The sequence below is a fragment of the Buteo buteo genome, chromosome 9 (assembly GCF_964188355.1).
Source record: "Buteo buteo chromosome 9, bButBut1.hap1.1, whole genome shotgun sequence".
Classification (NCBI taxonomy): Eukaryota; Metazoa; Chordata; class Aves; order Accipitriformes; family Accipitridae; genus Buteo; species Buteo buteo.
This window is the reverse complement of record NC_134179.1, coordinates 8304921-8325228: the sequence shown is the minus strand read 5'-3', so window position 1 is coordinate 8325228 and position 20308 is coordinate 8304921. Positions and strand designations below refer to the sequence as shown.

General features: G+C 45.7%; 1 protein-coding gene across 6 annotated transcripts in view; it reads right to left on the bottom strand.

Moving 5' to 3' along the window:
• Positions 1-238: 238 nt before the first annotated feature.
• The window catches only part of KMT2A (lysine methyltransferase 2A), a 50087-nt gene continuing 30017 nt past the window's right edge, over positions 239-20308 (bottom strand). For 3 of the 6 annotated variants that reach the window (XM_075035197.1, XM_075035198.1, XM_075035200.1), the window contains exons 19-36: positions 19602-19795; positions 19103-19209; positions 18821-18958; positions 17436-17594; positions 17033-17150; positions 16870-16948; positions 16463-16623; positions 15494-15679; positions 10548-14859; positions 9110-9190; positions 8516-8580; positions 7968-8138; positions 7251-7325; positions 6759-6933; positions 6250-6357; positions 5734-5817; positions 5218-5347; positions 239-4823 (exon numbers count right to left, since the gene is read on the bottom strand). In XM_075035197.1, coding sequence (XP_074891298.1) covers positions 4548-4823; positions 5218-5347; positions 5734-5817; positions 6250-6357; positions 6759-6933; positions 7251-7325; positions 7968-8138; positions 8516-8580; positions 9110-9190; positions 10548-14859; positions 15494-15679; positions 16463-16623; positions 16870-16948; positions 17033-17150; positions 17436-17594; positions 18821-18958; positions 19103-19209; positions 19602-19795 — 6619 coding nt within the window. In that variant the 3' untranslated portion in view covers positions 239-4547. Of the gene's footprint in view, positions 4824-5217; positions 5348-5733; positions 5818-6249; positions 6358-6736; positions 6934-7250; positions 7326-7345; positions 7493-7967; positions 8139-8515; positions 8581-9109; positions 9191-10547; positions 14860-15493; positions 15680-16462; positions 16624-16869; positions 16949-17032; positions 17151-17435; positions 17595-18820; positions 18959-19102; positions 19210-19601; positions 19796-20308 lie in introns of those variants that run through there. The other 3 variants (XM_075035199.1, XR_012651568.1, XM_075035201.1) reach the window with 3 other exon arrangements.

Genomic DNA, 20308 nt, shown 5'->3' with positions numbered 1-20308 from the left:
CATCCTATCCCAGCCCTGGCGTGAGGTCCCGCCGCCTGGCCGCTTACTGAAGGCGGCGGCCCAGCTGGAAGACCCGCAGCTTCCCACAGTGACCTGCGCATGCCGGCAGTGGTGAGCCGGAGCCAAGCACCTTTCTGCTGAAAACCCACCGCTGGCACCGGCCGTGGTAGTTTCCAGGAGGAGCATCAGCGACATGGGGGAAGTGGCTTCTCACCCATCAAGAAGAAATCGAGAGCAACCCTCTGCAGCAATAAACTTGACATGTTTATTAATTAAACTATCACTTAAATAAAAAAAAGTGCATAGAAAATAAACATGTTTAAAAACTCCTTTTTTTGTTTTTTTACAACTATGTACACATTTTTATTTTTACATTCAGTCTTTTGCAGAGCTTTCAGCATTTTTTTTAAACTATTAAAGTATTTCCTTCTTCCCTGTGACAGGGAGTTAACACTGATGTACTTTAGACACGTTTCCTCTTTTTTTTTTTTAAAAAAAAAAAAAATAACAACCAGAAGCTTGGAAGAACACAAGAAAAAAAAAAAAGAGAAGAGATTTGTTATACATGATAAGTTGTCAAGAAATGTATTTCTAGAACATAACCTTGCCTTTGCAGAGCTTTTTTTTTTGCCTTTTTTTTTTTTTGAAACAATTATTCACCTACCTGTATTTACTAAAGAGACTGTTAAGTTCAATAAAAGAAACACCACAAGTATAGTTCTCGGTTGATAGACAAAGCTACTGTACCTCGTTAAAAAGATACCAGGAAAGCACAGAGCACATTTTTTTTCCCTATATGCAGGTGGTACCCCAACATTCATAACCAAAACAAGAGGAAGAAAAAGAAGAAACCAAGTTGTACAAGTACTGACTGGTAACAAGAAGGGCTGGGAAAGGCCGAGCCGCCTGCTCCCGGCTCCCCGGTCCGGCAGCCCTTGCCCTGGGAGCTGCCGTCCGGTGGGGAACACCCGGTGTGGCTTTCCCGGCCGTCATTAGCAACTGTAACACAATCCTTATCTATAGTGTTAAGAGAATTAAAAGCCATGGACCGATACTGAACTAGGCTTCGTTACACGGTGCATTACTATATTAGTTCCTATATATATCGTATTTATAGTTATAAAAAAAAGTTGCGAGTGTCGCGAGTGGACCAGTAGTATGGGTTTGAATGGCATGATTCTGCACAAAGACCGTCTTGCTGAAGAACCTGGTATTGCTTTGAAATGAAAGAAAACCAGAAAGAAAAGATACCCAGCCCTTTGCAATGACCCGCTTTTCCTTTAAAAAAAACAACACAAAAACCATGTCGGTTTGTACGAAGAAAAATAAACGCCCTAAGGTTCCTTTTTTTTTTTTTTTTTTTTTTTTTCAGTATTTCCAGATACCGTGATCTGCGTCAGTCCTTATAAAATATACATTCATACACGGGGAAGCTGTGCCGTGCTCGCCGCCAGCCCGGGCGGGACAGAGTCGGGGGGTGGATGGCAGTGAGCCCACGCACTCTCCCTACCGCTGCTGCTGCCACTCGTCCCGAAGGGCCCAGGCTCACTGCGAGGCGCAGCACAGCTTCCCAGGGGTACAGACAGTTTCACTGGCCACAGCGGCTCCCGCTGAGGCAGCCGCGACGGGTATAGCAGCAAAGCAGACAGCCAGCCGGACCCGCGGGCTCGACCGGCCCTCACAGGAGAGATGCCGGGTGCTCGGTTCTCCAGGGGCTCCTGTGGCATGCCACTTGCCCCCAACCCTTCTCTGCTTTTCCCTATGCCAGGTGGCTTTGGGCAGTGCTTCCCAGCCACAGCCGCCTCCTGCACGCAGCCAGGCAGAGGGAACTGATCCGCTTGTTGGGGAAGACGCTCCTCCTCCCCGTCATCAGGACGCAGCTGCAGCATGGGCAAGAGGAAATGCAGTGGAGCTGAGCTACTCCGGCAAATTCATGGGCTTCGCCAAGGCGAGGGCTGGCCTCCAGCACTGCCATCAGAAACAGAAAAGGACAAGGACCGAGAGCGGCTGTGCTCAGGGACACGGGGCTGAAGTCCCCCGGGCACAGGCTCTTTGGCCTCCTCAAGGTATGTGCGTTCCCACCAAACTGTCAGTGCATCAAATCATCTCAGTAACAAATGCAGCGTCAATTTGACTTTTCTTTCAACAGTTATCACCAAATAATCATCACACAGTGCAATAACGAAAGGAAACCGGCAGTTCTCAACCTTCCCAGCGCCGTGTTTCGTTCTCAGGTCAGAGGAAGAGGTCTCAGGCCCGAAGGGCGCAGATTCAGGGCGCCCCACTGCAAGCACTGGGGAGTCAGCAGGCGGCTCCCATCCCTTTCCCACTGACTGCCGAGGCCAATTCAGAGCAGCCCTCCAACCTGCCGGCTCCCGGAATGGCCGCTGATCTACCTGCAGGGACAGCTTGGAAAAGCGAGGGCGCTTCCTGTGTTCCCTTCTCCATGGAAAGACTCCTCTGCCTTCAAGAGAGAGACTGCAGGACGAGGCATGTGGCCTGGACCAGCCCCCCAATAGAAGACGTATTGAGGGTCATGTCTCTTTTTATCTCATTTTTCCTTCTAAAATACACAGAGGATGCCGGCGTGGGGCCAGGCAGCATTGGGCCTCCTGCCTGGGTGCACGGACAGTCGTTCAGACAGAGTCAAACTCCTGCTAAGCTGGGCAGTTCTCCCTCCCGCCCCCATCTTGACGGGGAAATAAAGTTTAAGGTCCAGCCAAACCTCCTGGAAACAGTTACTGAAGTCAAAAAGGCAGAACAAGAGTAAAAAATAAAAATAATGTGTACTCCCCCCCACTCTGGAGAAAGGATCAGACTATGTCCAGCCAGGTATTTCCTATAACCGTCCTATGAAAATAAAAAAAATCATTAAAAAGAGATTCTCTTAAATTAGGATAATACCACTGTTTAAAAAGCCTCGTCATAAGTGCTTTCCCCTATGAAGTGCTTCTCATAGAAAAATATACAAAATATATTTACATTTATAAAACCTTAAATACTAAACTGTAAACAGAACAGAGTAAAATCCAATGTCATCGTTTGTTAGGCTTGGGGCTTTTTACGTCTTTCTCTGTGTTTTGTTTTGGAGGCGCAGAGCGGACCCAGACGGGAGGAGGACTGACGCTGCTTTAACCAGGACAACAGCATCTTTTGATTGGCTTGAAACAAGCTTGGTTCCTCAGCTACAGCAATTTCCACCATGACAATCACTCATTTATTCCCTGTGTGCTTCTGGATGCTGCGTGGCACAGATGAGGCTGGTTAGCGTTTGGCCTTGCCTTTGTGGAGAACTTACGCACTGTTTTGGTGCCTCTTCCCCTGCCTTTCGGGGAAGATGACGTGACTACACCCGGAAGACGCAGCACGACAGGTGCCTGCCTACAGGATCGCTCCTTTGTCTCCCCACCCAGCCCTAGGACACTGCAGCGAGGCTCAGCAGAGTGAATCCTGTGGGAGCCTCCACGCAAGTCCTCCCTAGCTCCTGCTCTACAGAGGTACGTGGCCAACCCCAGAGCTAGCTCACACTCCCCATCCCTCCCTAGAGATGTCTGTCCCTTGGACAAGCTCCATGGTGGCAGAGAGGCCGCCGACTGGAAGCACCTTCACCTTGCTGGGCAGAGGAGGAAGCCAGCTGCTGGAGATAGGACTGGGGAAAGGACCACTTCCCTCTGACAGAGCCAGAGACGGAGGGCACTGTTGAAAGGAAGCCTTCGCTCACAACGATTGACAGTGCCATTAACTGTTGGCACAAGCCCCCTCTCCACTAATGAATGCCAGGAATTCCCCTGGGCTCAGGCAGGCATTTCGGAGCCAAGCGCTAGCCAAACCCTCTTCAGTCTAGTCGCAGGCTGCTCTGTTCCACTCCCCTCAGTTCGCCCTTCCCAGATGAAACCAGCCGAGTCAGACCCGTGCAACGCACCAGCTCCACCAGCTGCCCCCATGCTGTGCAGGACGCCAGCTGGCTCACCAATAGTGTTTTGGGGACGCAGAGCACAAGGAACCACAGACACGCGCACAGTCCTCAGGGTAGCTGGTTGGCGGGGTGCAGTCTCTCTCCCTGGGGGGTAAGCTCACTCAAACACCATGCTACCGAACTTCTGACCCAGCCCTTGAACGAGGCGGAGCAGGAGAACTCCGCGTTCACCACTCTGAGCCAAGGGACGGAGAGGGATAGAGGGACAGGACCCATGATCGCTCCCCCACGCTTGGGCCTGAGCCGACCTCCCCTCCCCTCTCCCACTCATTAGGCCCACGCTGAGAAACAAATACCGGGGGCAGGGGGAAATGAGAATAGCAAAAACATAATCACGCCGAGGATCTTCTCCGGTCACCCGTGTCTTTCACAAGGGTAAGTGTGCGCATGCGAGACATGAAGATGTGGACTCTTGACAGAGAAACACAGCCGCCAGTCAGGTCCCTGAGCCCAGCTGATCTTCATTCCTGCCTCCGGCCTCCCCATCCCGTCTGAATGGCCAGGGAGGGATTCACGTGAAGCTTTGGTTCGCCCCAGGCCCTTCAGGGCTCACTTGCAGCTGATGGAAGTCCTAGTTTAAAAACTTCCTGCACTTCTTGGCGCCGCAGTTGCAGGGCAGTTTGTTGCTGGCGTCTTCAATGGGGAACTTGTAGTCGTACGTGAGCTCTTCCCCCCTGTAGATTTTGCGCATGGCGAAGATGACGATGTGTTTCTGGCCATCGATGTTGATGACCCGGGAGTAGCAGTTGGGCTCACAGGAGTGATTGATGAAGCGGGCCGCGTTCCCGTGCATGGTGGCATCCACCACTTCAGAGTCATCAATGCGGAACATGTAGCAACCGATCCCCTAAGCAGGGAGGACAGAAAGAGAGTTACCTCAGGGAAGTGAAGACAGAGCCACCCTAGCAGACAACCTAGCTCGTGATGGCAAGCAAAAGTCAAGCCTTCGAGAGTATCTGCAACCTCTCTTCACTTGTCTTCATAAGCTCACGCTTGAACCTTTTCGTCCCCATGCTCTTTGGCTCTGCAATGCTAAGATTGGACTGAGGCCCTTCCCAGCCCACAGCAGAAAACAAGAAGCGCCTCTAGAGCTCCAGCAAGAATGGAAATACCCTGAGAAGTCTGTAATCCCAGTTCATGATGTTCCAAACGCCGTTTTCACGTAAGCCTGTCCTACCTTCACAGCCACTTTCTAGCTCTCCCAAACTCTTTAAGAACTTCTACAAAAGCCCATAACTCACCTTACTGTCGTAGTATTTCTCTCGTTTGTCAGTGAGGATGGAGCGAATGACATTGCCTGAATATTCGATCACCATCTCACCTGCATCGATGTTCCTTTTGCAGAACAGACCCCGGCCATGGATGGGAGACCTAAAAAGTCAACAGATAAGGAAGTATTTCAAACGATACAAGCGAAGCTCAGAAACCTAAAATTGCAAACACTGCAGAAAACAGGTTATTTGTTACAAGGATTGCTGTGGTATCATTACTCTTCTATAATGTAACGCTAACAAGAACAATACTAGGTCTCTCCCGCTCACTCCTGAGCACGTGCCTTCGCTATCACCAAGGTAAGCCAGCAAGGAGTAAGTAGTTTGCGCTGACTTTTCAAATACATAACTCAGGCAGGGGGAAGGAGGAGAGAAAAACCCCAAACATGCTTCTTCTCCTCAACTTTGCAGCCTGACTTCACAGAAGGCTTCCACTTTTTCGCCTTTCCCTGTCCCAGAGGCAGCGGTACCAGAGCAAAACCATACCTGTAGACACCAACTGCCTCCTTGGAGGTCTTCTTCAAGTGTCGGAAGCGCATGGGCATTGGCAGATCCATACTAGTCGCCCTCCTAGAACACAAAGACGTTGCTAAGTGATGACCTTTATTTGAGAGTCTGTGCCATGTATTATCTGGGATACTTTCCAAGAGATAATAATTTAGATACTGTGACACTGCAGCCCACTGAGAACACAATCAAAATTAATTCAGTGTTTGTATACACAGGTAAAAGATAATTTCCTCCCTTTTCTGCTCAAATGCTCATCAGATTGTTTTACATTAGCAAGGAAAAGAAACATTCAAAGGAAGACTGGTCTGGTGGTCACCCTCAGCTGTCAGTTCTCTTGCTGTTGTAGGTGTCTCCTCTATATTTGTTAGTGCTTGGTAGCTTTCAAGATTTAAACAGCACCTCAAAAAATGCAGCACACAACTAAGCCTGATCAGCTTGTTGTAACAGCACAGCATTATTTTCCCCTTTGAACCTTTAAATCCTGCTGCATACCGGGCTGATTTCAGCTGTACTTCTTCCTCTTCCTCATCATTTGGGTTGTATTCTGGTGGCTGTCGGTGTTTAGAAGCCAAGAAATTAAACATATCAAATGCAGATTTCCTGCAATTTAAAGAGAGGAAAGGAAGTTTGGTTTACTGACTGAAAAGAAACACATGGTTGCCACAACAGTTTGACATGTTTACTGCTTTACACCTTCTCTGGTCTGTCCTCTCTTAAAGCCTTCTATGCATCAGGGTAACACACGACAGTTTCTGAGAACCGTGAATAAAAGCATCAGCCAGGAAAGCTTTGTTAAACAATGCAACGGTCAACAAAGTGGCACAGAAGAACATGCAGACTCAGAAGATGCAATATAGTCGATTTATGTGCAGAAGTTACTAACATTGCTTTTTAACTAAGAGCTTTAGTGCTGTAGAGATTTGTTGCTTATGCCCTGCCATGGCGTCAGTTAGTCGAGCAAACGGGCTGTTAACCTTACCAATGACAAAGCTCACACTTGCCTCAGGTGGACTTCAGCCCTAGCAGAGCCATGTGGATTCAGAGGAGGTTCGTTGGCCTCCTCTGGCTTATGAAATCTGAACTTGTAGTTGTGGCAGTGCTTTGCTCCATACAGCTGCTCGATCAGGAACACGACAGTATCGTGGATAATCCCCAGCATCCTCAAACCATTCACACCTGGAACAAGAAATAGAGCACGCAAAAAAAAAAAAAATAATCCAACTGACAGTGCAGACTTGGAGAAGGAGGACACAGCAGCGTGTTAAATACAGCTTGTGTGCTAGCCTGCAATTTTCACAGGAGCACTGTATTAGCTAGTTCATTCCCCATAAGAGTTTTCAATTATTTAATCGGGAAGAAATTACCCTCCATAGAGCAGTTAGGAGCTGAACTAAAACTCTTAAGACTCTGAACCCTAAGATGCTCACAAGAAGATCTGTTTGCTCTCATACCTTCAAAAGCACAGTAGAAATGAGTTTGGCACTGGATATTACCTGCAAAAGACAGCTGTTTCAGGCGGGCATTAGAACGGGCTTCTTGAACTTTGTCCGTCAGTGACTTCCAGGCATCTGCAGTCACATAAACAGAAGACGAGATAGTGAAGGAGTATCTGAGTGCTGGGGACTGAGGATTGCCAAAACAGGGGCCTTGCTATGCCTCTTATTTTGCCGCTTCTTATCAGATTTCCAGTGAAACAATATATCATCGGTAGACTGCTATGTACGTGTGCAGTATGCTGTTTTCCAACAAAATGATTGTATTTAAATAAGCTATTGCAGAATACAAAGTTTGCATCCTTTCATGGGCCATAAATTAAGATCCTCAGATCCCATTGCTTCCATCCTCTCCAAAATTAATTTTGGTATAAAGGGAAGTAAGCGTCTTCAGCAACTGGTCTGGAGGAAAAGTCTAGATACCCTACTGCCTGACTGACCCACACTGACTATTTCTTGAAAAAATATGGTTCAACTCCACTGGTCAACTGATAAGCCTAAATGGGACAATGATAAAAAAATACCCAACACCAAACTTTTTCAATACAATCCAGACACTGCAAGGAACTAGGATTGTTCCAGGGCCATAAATTAAGAAATAGGTTTTCGGTATTTTTTAAATCTATAAAAAAGCACGTAAGAGATCCTCAGAAGTCATAATTTTACTTCTAGCAAGGCAAGCTAAACCCAGTACAACCAAAACCACACAGTTCTCACCTTCAATGCTTTCTGCGCAGATCTGAAAACCATCATCACTAGAGATCTCAAAAACCAAACCTTTCTTTGGTTTCTTCTCACCAAGACACTCTTTCCTCTTTTGTTCTTGCTGAAGCCAAAACATAAGTGGGGAGCTGAAAGTGCTCTCTTCTTCTTCGAGAGCTTTTGAGCCTAGAAACAACAGAAGCCAGCATGAAGATGGAAATTGGTCAGAATGGTGTTTTTCCACTGGTTGTTCCACAACTGAAAATTACTAACTTTCTTTTTGACCAGTAAATCAGTCCAAGAAAAAAATCTAGACAGTATTGTAGTAAGAGTGTGAAATCTCAAGTGCTGGAATTTCCACAGACTAAACATAGAGACATAACTATTTGTCGAATGCCTATTAATAGCAAACAAACCTTTCCTCCCTTCAAAGCAAGAATAACATGACTTAGCTCTGAGATTTTTCTTGAGAGAACGAGACACACAAAAATCAAAACTTCAAGGTACTAATTTCCCAGTCCTGGAGAATCCCAAGACTCGGTGCTTTTGAAGAAGCGACATACCTGCATTTTCTTGCTCATCTGTTGAGTTTTGTGTTGATTGAGATTCTGGGAGGACTGCCGTTTGCCTTCGGAGGGAAGGAAGTGAACGTGAAGAAAAATATTTAACTACCTACCCAATTGCCTCACCAGCCCTGAACACTCACCTACAAAATATGAGAACTAGACAGAGGTAGAAGAACCTTTTTCTAGATGGCATGTTCTAACATCAGTTCAATTGGAAACAAACAAGTAAAAAGATTCTACTCAGTAGCATTTGTTTTTGAGGTATCTATTGGTCTGTGGGTAGCAGCCTAATTTAAGACAGTCTGTGACTTCTCTTTGTATTAGTCCTACTCAGTAATAAGGCGTACGCTAACATATGATCAGCCAACACTGTATGAGTAGTTGTCTTCTCAGCAAGCAGGAAGCTTCCCAGAGCTATATGCAACTTAATTTAAAAAAAGGCTCTATATTGCAACTAAATGTGACCGCCCATTCCAAACTGAAAGCTCCCAAGATATTTAACTAGCAAAGTAAGACTTCTCACATTCTCTTTATAAATTTCCTTAAGCTCAAGCAAGCACAATCTGATGGAATGGTGTGTTTAATGCTTACCCTGAAGATTGGCCACATTGTTTCTGTGATGGCTGATCTACGCTTGCTGCATCCTGTGTATCTGCCTTCATAGCGGGACTCCTGGAACAGAAAGGTTTAGGAACATTCAGAATACCTGCCAAGCCGTATGTGCCATAAACGTGACTGGAAAGCGCGAAGAGATCCACTCGGAGCTGCCACGAGCAAATTCAGCAGTTCAGCAGAACTAGAGAAGTAGGAACAACTCCTCCTAAGATACAAGGAACCAGATCATGCTTCCAGCATCACATCAGAATCAAGACTTGCACTTCAAGAGGAAGGAGGAGAATGAATCCGGGTGCAAGAGAAACATGCCTGAGCAACCATAAGCAATGAGCTCAGGAGTCAAGAGATGCATAGTGGAAGGTGGACACAGACACAGAAAACTTTTACAAACTAAAACAAATTGGCAAGTGTCAGCAACACAAAAAAAACTATTTTAAAAGATTAAGCTGTCTAGAGTTTTGGATTAACGTTTTAAGAATCAGACTTATTACAAGACATTAAGATGATCAGGTAATTACACAAGTGATGTGCAGTATTTCTCAGTTACTAAAAGCTGGATGTTACTGTCTTTTAGTACCAGCAGTCATTTTGGAGAGTTCTCTCAGGCAGCCAGGATTGAAAGTCAGCAGTGCAACTTCTTTGGTGAAATGCATAATTGTTGGCACTGCCATACTAAGACACGGCTATGGACTACATCGATAAAACTGTCTAGTTCTGCATGTAAAACACAGACCCAGACCAGCAGCTCTTATTCTCTCTACAGATCCGTATTTCAAAGAGTCAATTCAAATGTCATTTTAATTTAAGGTCTGGAAAGTAATCCTCTACTGTGAGAGACAAGTTCATACTCTGCTGTCCTGACAGAGTGCAAGATTCTCCCAGTTCCTCCTGCCTGTAGGGACTGAAGAGGAGGAGAAGAGGGGCAGGAAGAATAAACCGCACGTTGGAGAGGCACTAAGCTCACAGAAAGGCATGCAGTTTAAATTCTGTAATCAGAATGACCAAGGCAACACCGTAACACTGCATCATTTTGGTGCCTTAGCACACCGCTGATAGTACAATTAAAACTTCTGGAGCACTTACGCACATTAACAACATAAAGGAATAGAACCCATCACCCTTTTGAGTGTCATTTTCTCTACTGATACCTCTAAAACACTCTTGAATTTGCCAGAGCTGTCAATGATGAATAATGTCCTCATAACCCTGATCCTCAAAGCCTTAAGTTTTTCATCCTCCCCTTTCCAGGGGTAAAAGCTCTGTCAGCTCCTTTAGATACCTGCTTTCTACTGGCAGCTGAGGTTTTTACCTTAGAAATTTTCAGAAGGAAAATTTGTTGTAGAAACTAGTGCGAGATTCTTTCTTATTGTGTTACAAAATCTCAGGGATGAGCAAAACCAAACACTCCTCTTACCCTGTAGCCGAGACCTGGGGTACAGCAATGGCCCCTCTGTCGGGAACGTGTGCTTCAGAGGAACTGGTCCACACGTGAGAAGTTTTGTGCTTCTTTCCATTCCCTTTGTCTAATGATGGCTGAATGCGTTTGATTTTTGGCTTCATTTTTGTAGGACCCAGCACGGAGCTACTTGCAGACTGCTGACCAGATGACGGGGAGCCTCCAGGAGATGCTGAACTGGCATGCATCACCGACGAGGAAGCCTTGTTTTGTTCAAGTCCGGTACTATTGGGAACATCAACCAGCTGCGGAAAGCTCGACAACTGCGTTGTTGCCGAAGCTGTGCCAAGGTCCAGCTGGGAGGAAGCAACCCCGGTTTTGCTGGCTAGGAGTTGTGTCATATGCTGAAGCTGGTAAGAGCCTTCTGGGTCAGTAGATGATGGAGCAACTGTCATGCCCATTGTCTGTGCTGAAGGCAGAACACATATGCTCGATGCAGCTGTCATTGCTGCCGTAGATGGAGTTTGGGACGCTCCCAGTTGCGAAAACATCCCAGAACTTGGCGGTAAAGTCATGTGCTGCTCCTGAAGACCAAGGCTTTGCTGACTTGCTTTGATCAGGAGGTTGCTTATTGAACCAAGGTCCCCTAATAACCCAGGGCTAGTTAACGTTACCGAACTTTGTCCCAAAACGTGACCAGGAACTGACCCACCAGTAGAAGGGGCTGCTGTGGCCTGCATGGATACGACGTTCAGCACCGAGGAACTCGATGCTAGGCCTGATACAGGCCCCGCTGGGAGGTGACTGGCATCTGGCCCGATGACACTGGGAGACGTGCCAACTGCAGTAGTGGTCCCACCTTGCGGGAGCAAAGATGTTTGCTCAAAATACATGACCCCAGACTTAGACCTTTTGATAATATTGGGGACGGTTCTATGGGATGTTGAATTTGCAATGGTTCCCAAATCCAACGGGTGGTTGGAAATTTGGGAAGGAGCAAAATTAATTAAGGTCATGTTAGAGACCATATCAGGAGGAGCTATAGCAGAAGGGGTTCCAGAGGGAGCCAGCTTCTTATTCTTCCGTGACTGCAGGCGAGATATGGGCCGTTTCTTGCCCAGGGCAGCAGCTGGTGTAGTAGCGGTGGTACCAAGATCTGTCCTCTGATTAGCTTCAGACACTAAGAGCTGAGGATCAGGGGGTGGCTGCACACCGATCAGAAGACCTGGCGAAGGACTGCTGATGTTTGGTGGGAAGCCAGTCTGAGTGGCTGTGGAGAAGGGATGTATATGCTGGTGATGGGACATGGGCAGCAACCCCTTGCTCGTGGGAGGGAATAACGACTGAGATGAGGGCAAGCTTGGGTTTAATCCAGTGGTCAGCGTGAGCCCGCTCCCCATGGGCCCCAGCACCGAAGCGTTGGTCTCCATCACACTCTGTGCAGAACTAACAGAAGGTGTTAACTGAATCTTTTGAGTAACACCATTGGGAAGAGTTTGGAGGACGTACAGTGGCTGCATGTTTTGATTGACTACCAGAAGTTTTTCTGCGGCTGGCTTGAGGTGGGGTGGCGTTGTCTGCACTGCAGCATTGGAGATCTGCGAGGGGCCAGGACTGTCCGTGGAGTTTGGCACGTACTTCTGGCTCTGGAGAGGAACGGTGGGCGATACCGGCACCTGGATACCTGGAGTCCCGCTGTTTCTTGTTAAATCCTGGTTGCTGCTGTGTCCTTGCTCGACGGGGCCGCAGGGTGGGCTGGCTATGTGCTCGGCATCTATGTGACCCTGGATGAAGTGATCAGGAGTCATGTGTCCTTCGGGGCTTGGGTCTACTCCTGGACTCAGGAGAGCTGTGTCACCTTCCCCCGAGGCAGATTTTTCTGTGACCGTCACTCTCTTTTCACCAGACTCTGTGGAAGGCAAGGCAAGCATCGACCTCTCTCCTGAGGAGGACAGCGAAGACTCTGAGATGACAGCGAGCCTGTTGTGATTTTGGCTGGGCACCGTAGGGCTGCGAGTGGTCAGAACAGAGAGATCAGAAGGAAGCTCTAGTGGCAATTCAAACTGCTCCTCTGCTGATATGGAGGAAGAGACACTGCTATCCACTGGCTCGGCGGTTGGCAGCTGCTGGGAGAACACCTCAAACAAACCCATATCCTTGCCACGGTTGCTGTCGAGACCTAGACCTTCTCCAAGCGTTAGAAGTTCAGATGATGAGGACTCCGGGCTTTCTCCCAGTGCCTGCATAGATGGTGTGTTCTTTAGTACAAAGTCCATGATGTCAGAAGGGAGGATGTTCCCACAGTCATCGCTGTTGTTATTGTCTGAGTCGGATTTCAGAAGTTCTGTGTTAAAAGTGTCCAGTAAGTTCTTGTCAGAAGGTGTGCTTGCATGAGCCCTGCGGCCCGTTTCCAACGAGCTCAGCTGAGCTTCCAGCGAATCCTGACCTTGTGCTTTAACCCTGCTCACAGGATGGCAGTTATCCATCTTTGGGTCAGTTTTGTGGACAGTGGAGCTCTTGGTGACTTGTACTTTCTCTCCGGCTTCTTCAGTTCTATCTAGCTTTAAGTTCTCTGTTCCGTTTTCTTTACCACTCCTTTTAGTTACTTGACTGACTTTTCTTGTTGTTGCCGTGACACTTGTATCACTTTCAGTTCCATCATCCACACCGTCTAGCTGTGAGATTTTTGGGAGATCGCACTGCTCCTCCTCCCTGAATAAGTTATGGGATGCAAGCCTCTCCTCCGTGTTCGAGGAAACCACCGTTCTAGTGAAATTATAGTAGTATAAGTCATCTTCATCTGATGTGCTCAAGTCATCCGCGCCATCCACTTGTCCTTCTGCAGACCGCTTGCCTCGCTTCTTTCCAGTTGAGTTACTGTAGAAGGGAATGTCTTCCTCTCCATAAGACCTCACGCCATACAGAGGAGTCAATCCAAAGAACATATTGGATCTGGCCCGAGCACTTCTCCGTGGATACCTCCGCTTGTACGAGCCTTCTTCTTGAGCTTTAGTTCCATCCTGGAGCATCAAGTTGTTATCTTGCACGGGCAAATTTTCATATGCATTGTTTTGAGATTCCTGTGCTGGCGCTTCATTTGGACTTCCCTGAACTACAGGGTTATCTTCTGGGCTTTCTGAAGTTGAGGAGGGCTCTGCTAAAGTAGACAGTTCTGCCGCTGCAGACTGAGGTTCAGCATCACTTTCCTGCTGTGCATTTTTAGACTGGTTTTCACTTTCCATCTTGAGAGGAGTCAGGGTGACTTTAACGGTGCGTTTTCTAGGTGCCTGAGGTTCCTTCGAGGCCACTTCGATCTGCACTGCAGAACCTTTAGATGGCCCTTGTGAAGGCGGAGACTTCTCACCAGCTTTTTCAGCAGGAATATTATTACATAACCTCTGGCTAATTTGCTCAGTTGCCAAACCTTGATTACCAAATTCTGGTTTCAGGTTTCCTTCATCACTGCCTACTGCTTGACTTGAATCTGTAAGAGATTTCAGGGAATGCTTCTCTTTAAAACTATCTTTCATTAACTTTTTCCCCTTCTGACGCCTGTCTCTAGGGGCAGAAACTACCTGCTCACTTGCTGCAGGAGATCTGCTGTTTACTCCAGCAGACTTCAAGGTTTTTGCATCCATCTCATCAACCACTGTCGTTTTCTCTGGCTGTACAGGTTCCACGTGCTGATCTCTGTCTTTTCTTGGGCCCCTCTGATGCAAAGGTGGAAAGGGTATTGCTTCTTTGGAAGAAAATGATCCTGAACATTCTTGAAAGGTTCCTATTTTAACATTCATTTCTGCACCTGATGAACTGGTTGGTTGAGCGGACATTTTGGAGTTTCCTCCAGAAGCAAAACTATGAGCTGAATGATCTGGGTCCTTTGAGGTTGGCGTTTTCATCTTCTCTCCCTTAGAAGGCGCACCTTTGGCTATCAAATCTGAACTGCTAGAGTGTTTTCCTTCTGTAGACTGAGACGCATCCAGCTGGTAAATTTTACTTCCACTTGTAGCTGCTGTTTTCTGGGAGCCTGAACCAGTCGAGCAACTTTGAACAGGAGCACTTGGAGCACCTGCATTCACGGATCCCACAAAGCGGTCAGTACTTTTGATGCTCAGTTCATGTTCTGAAGACGACCCCATGCTAGAAACTGAAGATACACTGTGCCTGGAGTAAGTGTTCCCACCCCGCGTAGGGGAAGTCATCCGGAGTTTTGATTGCTGCTGTGACAAAGAGGAGGTGCTATGTCTCCTAGAACCAATGCTCTTAAGTCCAGAGGATAGCAAAGGATCTCCTACTGTCACTATTTCATGGGTCACTGGGGTAGGACTTCCTGAGAAAATAAGGCAAGAAAAACTGTCAAGTGATCTGAAACCTTCACAATCAATGCATACCCAATTCCTTCATACAAAACACAAGAAATTAAAAACCAGCAAAACCTTTCAGCCAAGTAGCATTAACATCATGATGATACTTGAGATAGGTATTGAAAATCTGATACCGTCAATCAGTATCTCAGGGTTCTGTATCTCAACTTTAGATGTGAATTTTCAACATCAGTTTGAAACAAAACGTGACTCATTCATACAGAAATAGTAGCTGAATCACAATACCAGATTTCCGATTCTCTCTGGAAAAATACCGACTGAGGTGATAAAGTCAGTAACTTACACTACAGCTCTTCTGTATTACTGCTCTAATATTGCCCAAACACTGCTTTTTTCATCCTAGGGGAATTTTTGTTTCAGTCCAGCAGTTTGTGACAGGCCATCTCTACTGTGTATTTTCAGAACTTTCCTCCCCTCAAACCTATTGCCATTTCACTATTTTCCCTAGAAACAGAAAACTAAACACCACATTCTGAATGAAGCCAAAAAAGACAGAAACCAAACAAAAAATATTTCGAAAACAAACAAAAAACCCCTCCCCCAAACCCAAAAATCGAAGTCAGCAGCACTTGGCAATACCTGCAGAGGGTAACGGCCTAGAGCCGGGAGACCTCTGGGTGGATGGGTAACTTGGCGTCCTGATCCTGGGACCCTTTGAGACCACTGGATAGTAACAGGAACTAGAGGTCTGAGAATGTAAGGGACGATCCGGTGATGGTGGGTTTACAATTTCAGGTGTATTTCGGCTGTCTTTAGGTAGAGTTTCTGTTGGCGTATAAAGAGAAACAACAGTGTAAGCCATCACTGGATTCTAAAATTGATGATCTGATAGGGCATATATTACTATCAGGTTTCACTTGGAGAATCAGGGTATTTGTTAAATAAACACAAAGATTACTGCTTCCTTGCCATCAGATAATGTCTGTTTTCTTTCCCTAAGAACATTTAAAATACTTGCAGCAATATAGTAACTCTCAGCTTACACATGAAATTCCATTACATTTTAATAAAGTTTAAGATTCTATGTTTACAATGAAAACTATTGTAAATGTTTTAAAAATATTCCACAGCCTCACCTTCTGGGAACTGAAAAGGATAGGGTTGAGATTTTTAAATTTTTTTTTTAACTCAACTATGGATCCAGAGAAAGCAATCTGGAAATACAGAAGCAGCGTAGTACTACTATTCAACACGGTGCTTAACAACCCTCATATTACAGACTGACACTGACATTTGAATTACAATTTGAAGTTTTAGGTCACTAGAAAAATCTCAGATCTGTAGACTAGAAAGCATTACTACAGTAGTTTTCCTTTGCCTCAAGTTTTCAAAGTTACCAGTACTCTCAGGAGCTTAGCTCTTTTTTTTTTTTTTTTTTTTTTTTTAAAGTCTTAAGACACTGTAACATAATTTGGAAGCCTGAAGTGGGTTCTAGTCCAAATCCATTGAAGAGACACAGGTCCTAGCCACTACCTGGCTTTCTGGGAAGGATACACTACAGCAAAAACATGTAAAGAATATACTTTTAAAAAGTCCTTAAAAGATTACCCGTAAGGGGAACTGGGCTATGGGCAATTGTTCTGTTATCATCATGCTCTACAGTGCTGTTGATGTCAGGTTCTACGACTGGAGGCCGGCACTCCATGATCTTGCAGGTATACACACAGCGCTTCCTGGCATCTGTTGTGCTCCAGTACACCCTGGAACACCTGGAAGATAATTCAAACATAAACCAATTTACTCAACAGTCAAGTAAACCTCAGCATTCCTATTTTAGATTTTCAGTTTCTCAAAATTGCAGGGGACAAAGGCTTCCTGGCACAACATGCTGCACACCTAGCTTAAGCACAAGACTCCTGAACAGTGCATGAAAGCTACAGTCATTTTTTACTTCAGCGCTGGTTTGGCATCTAATACACTAAAAGACATCTAATCATGAAACAGCTTATACTCACTGATAGCCAATGGGAAACAACTTATCTTCACAGTCTGAGAGGTCATTCAGAATTCCTAAACAGTCTATCGTCATTGAACCTGAGCAGAAAGTGGAACAGAACAGTTCTGTGAACCAGACTCCAGCACGAAAGGTGCATCAAGTGTCCAGAGACTAGATCTTACCAATCATCATGTGGATATTCTCTGGTTCCAAGCCACTAAGAAATTTTCTTCTCAAACTGATCCCTTCAAAGTCCACAAAAACTCTCCTAAGAACTTCAAACCCATTCTCGGGAACCACCTGGAACAAGAATCCACAAAACTACTCAATAATTTTAAAGGAACCACCACGTGTGCGCTACGCAGTCTAACTCAATCCTCACTTGGTCTTTTGGTTTTCGAACTGCCACATGGTACCACTTGCCAAACTTGCCCATGCCAGTTGTATCACTGACTTCTTTTTAACAGCACTGCGGTCCAGCCCTTGCTAGCAAGGAACACGTTCAACCTTAATTTCTAAAAAGTGCTCATAGTTGCAGGCTAACCCTACCTTCAGACAAGGCAGGGTGCGAAAGAAGAGTCTCACCTCTCCTTTGATCAAGTCACGATGCCTCTGGCAGTAAACTTTCTTATCATCCAGAAAGACACAGTTCTTGGCTCGCGAGCACATAAAATGATAGTTACTTGTACAGGAAGTGAGGCAGCAGCCTACTGTGGCGCCCGACTTCTGGCAGAACTCACATCTCTACAAAACCAAAAAAAAAAAAAAAAAAAAAAAAGTTAAAAATTAATCCCTTCTAAAACTGGGCTACCATTACTGTTGTCAGTTGGTTTTTTTCAGCACAGGCAGAGTTTAGAGTAATGCCTGACCTCCCACTTCATTGCTGTAACATTTCACTACCGTGACTCACGTGCACAAGTGAGACATGGAGGAGGAAGTGAGATGAAGAAGGATCCCTCACACACAACAACTGCATTTGCAGTTGGTTCCTCCAGGCCTCAGACTTTCTTGCTTGTACTCCATATCCAAGTGTCATATTTGCAAGCTTCACCGATTAATATGTCACTATTTCTCCTGCACAGAGTATTCCCCACATGGGCAGCTTACTACTGGTTAAGAGCAGTCCCATTCCACTGCTTCTGCCGTTTTAGTAAGTATTTAGGACGACATGATGCGATATTAAAACAAAACTTGGACAAACTAATTTCTAGTCATGCTTCCAGTCTCATTTCATTCTTCTGGAAAGTAAGCAACAACCAACTCACAATAGGAAGATTATTTTGTTTTCTAAGACTGCTTGGGAGTTCAGAAAAAAGACACCACCATCATCTTTTTGCAGTATTTAACAGAGTAGCTATGTACAAGCTAGATGTCAAGATCCTTCATCTATACTCAAACATGAAAATCCTCCTCGATCAACACCTCGAAATGGACAATACTTGCTTTCCATTTTTATTTTATACATACATAAAATTTAACCTAGGTCAAAATACCAGGTACAAACTTGCTCTCTCTCCTTTGAGTACCTCTGCTGTCATCACTTCAGACTGCAACAGAAGATCTGGCAAGTCCTTGTACTAGAGAGATAAGTGTTGGGCTTTAACACAGTATTTGGCCATGCTTTAGGTATTCCACATTATTTTTAAAAACAGGTTGTGACTACAGATATGGCATCAACTGCGTAAGGTATAGCACTAGCAACTGAAGACCTTCTGAGAAAAACACAACTCCAATTCTCCCGTTACAAGCTCCTTTTTGTCGCCACAATATTTCTCAACTGAGCAAGGATAAAATAGATTTTCAAGTATCTTCAGTCGGTTCTATCATATATAGTGTCAAAAAAAAAAAAAAATTGCAGGGAGGGGACAGAGCAGAAAAAACCCACACAAGGAATCTTTTAGCTGGGTTCCTGCCTTGGTTCTGTGTAAATTAGCGTGAAGTTTAACAAAGTATTCTTTATTTATACCCACCAGCTGCTTTCCCCTGATCACAGCCATGTGCACGTTTTTCAGAGAACCATCATCATCTTCAAATACTTCTGCTGACCATAAAGCACAGTTCACATGTGTCCATTCGTTTTGGCCAATATAGAGAAGACGTCCAGCATCCTAAAGAACAGAAGGAAACAGTCTTTTTCAAATGTTATACGAGACACAGCAATGCACAAAAAGCATCCAGCCTATCCATAGTACTGAGTCTACAGTACTGCTTAAATCAGCTCCTATCAAAATGGGCACGTGCCAGACACTCACATTAGCGCTGTCATCACCGTATTTCAGGCACAATGCGCACTGCCTGTTGTCTTCTACATCCGGAGGTGGGTTAAGTTCAGGACTATCCTCTCTGCTTCTGTCAGAGCCTTATAGTTAAAAGAGAGAACACACTTTATTCTTGAAAGTCAAGGAGGCAAAAATTCATCTGGAAAGACTGTCAGTAAGTGAACAGGGTAGAGAAGCCAAACAGCAGCCTAGTGTTTTCCATAGCCAGCTTGTAAAGCAAGGAAAAGCACACATCAGCCTCTACGCAGCCCTTGTTCTGGGGGAAAAGAGGTAGGTGCAAATGTATTTCTGGGCCCAGGCTCAGCTCAGAAACATCTCATATGTTACAGCTTCCAAACGATTTCAGGTCACAGAGGTCTCCAAAATTCTTCAGTCGCATACAGAACCAATACCACCCTCTCCTTATTACTAGGAGGTTTGGAATGGAGCACTCTGGGTTTGGGACCAATAGTGCTGCAATCTGTTTTCTTACTAGAGATAGGTGGTGTAGGAGGATGTAGAGGAGTTGGTGAATCTGGCTCTCCAGGCCCTTTGGGTTTTGGAGCTGGAATGATTTTCTTCATCAGAGGGGGTTGTTCAGTGCGGTTGTTCTCTTCACGCTCCTGCCACTGAGCATAATTATGGTCAAGCGAAGGGGGCAGCACTGCATTCGGCAACATACCACTGCTGAAATGCAACAAGGAGTCAGCTGTGAGACCTGACTGCACCAGAGGACCTTCTGCCCTGTCTACCAGCGCTACGGACATTCAACATACAGTAACAACTCATTTAATTACTTATAGTCCACACATGCTCTCAACAAAGGCTATGACTGATCACTTACATTACAAGGTTTGTGACGTGGCTGTCTGTTTCTTTTGAGGGTGACAGATACAGGAGGGCCACACCAAATGGGGGTGAGGAAGAGGAGGGGGAAGGAAGGACAGGACTGACAAACCAACACACAATATACCTAGTTCTAAATAATGTTGTTGGTTACTCTGCTTTAGAACAAGGAAATGTGTACAAAACCTGGGAGTGGGATTACTGTTTAGCTTCTAAAACCAAACCAAACCAAACCAAAAAAAAAACAGAGAGAGAAAAGAAAAGAAAAAAGAAAAACAGAAACCCCAACCCCACAAACATGCTCTCTTGATACTTTTTGCTTGGACAGCTGGCAAACCACAGGGTGTCGCAGTC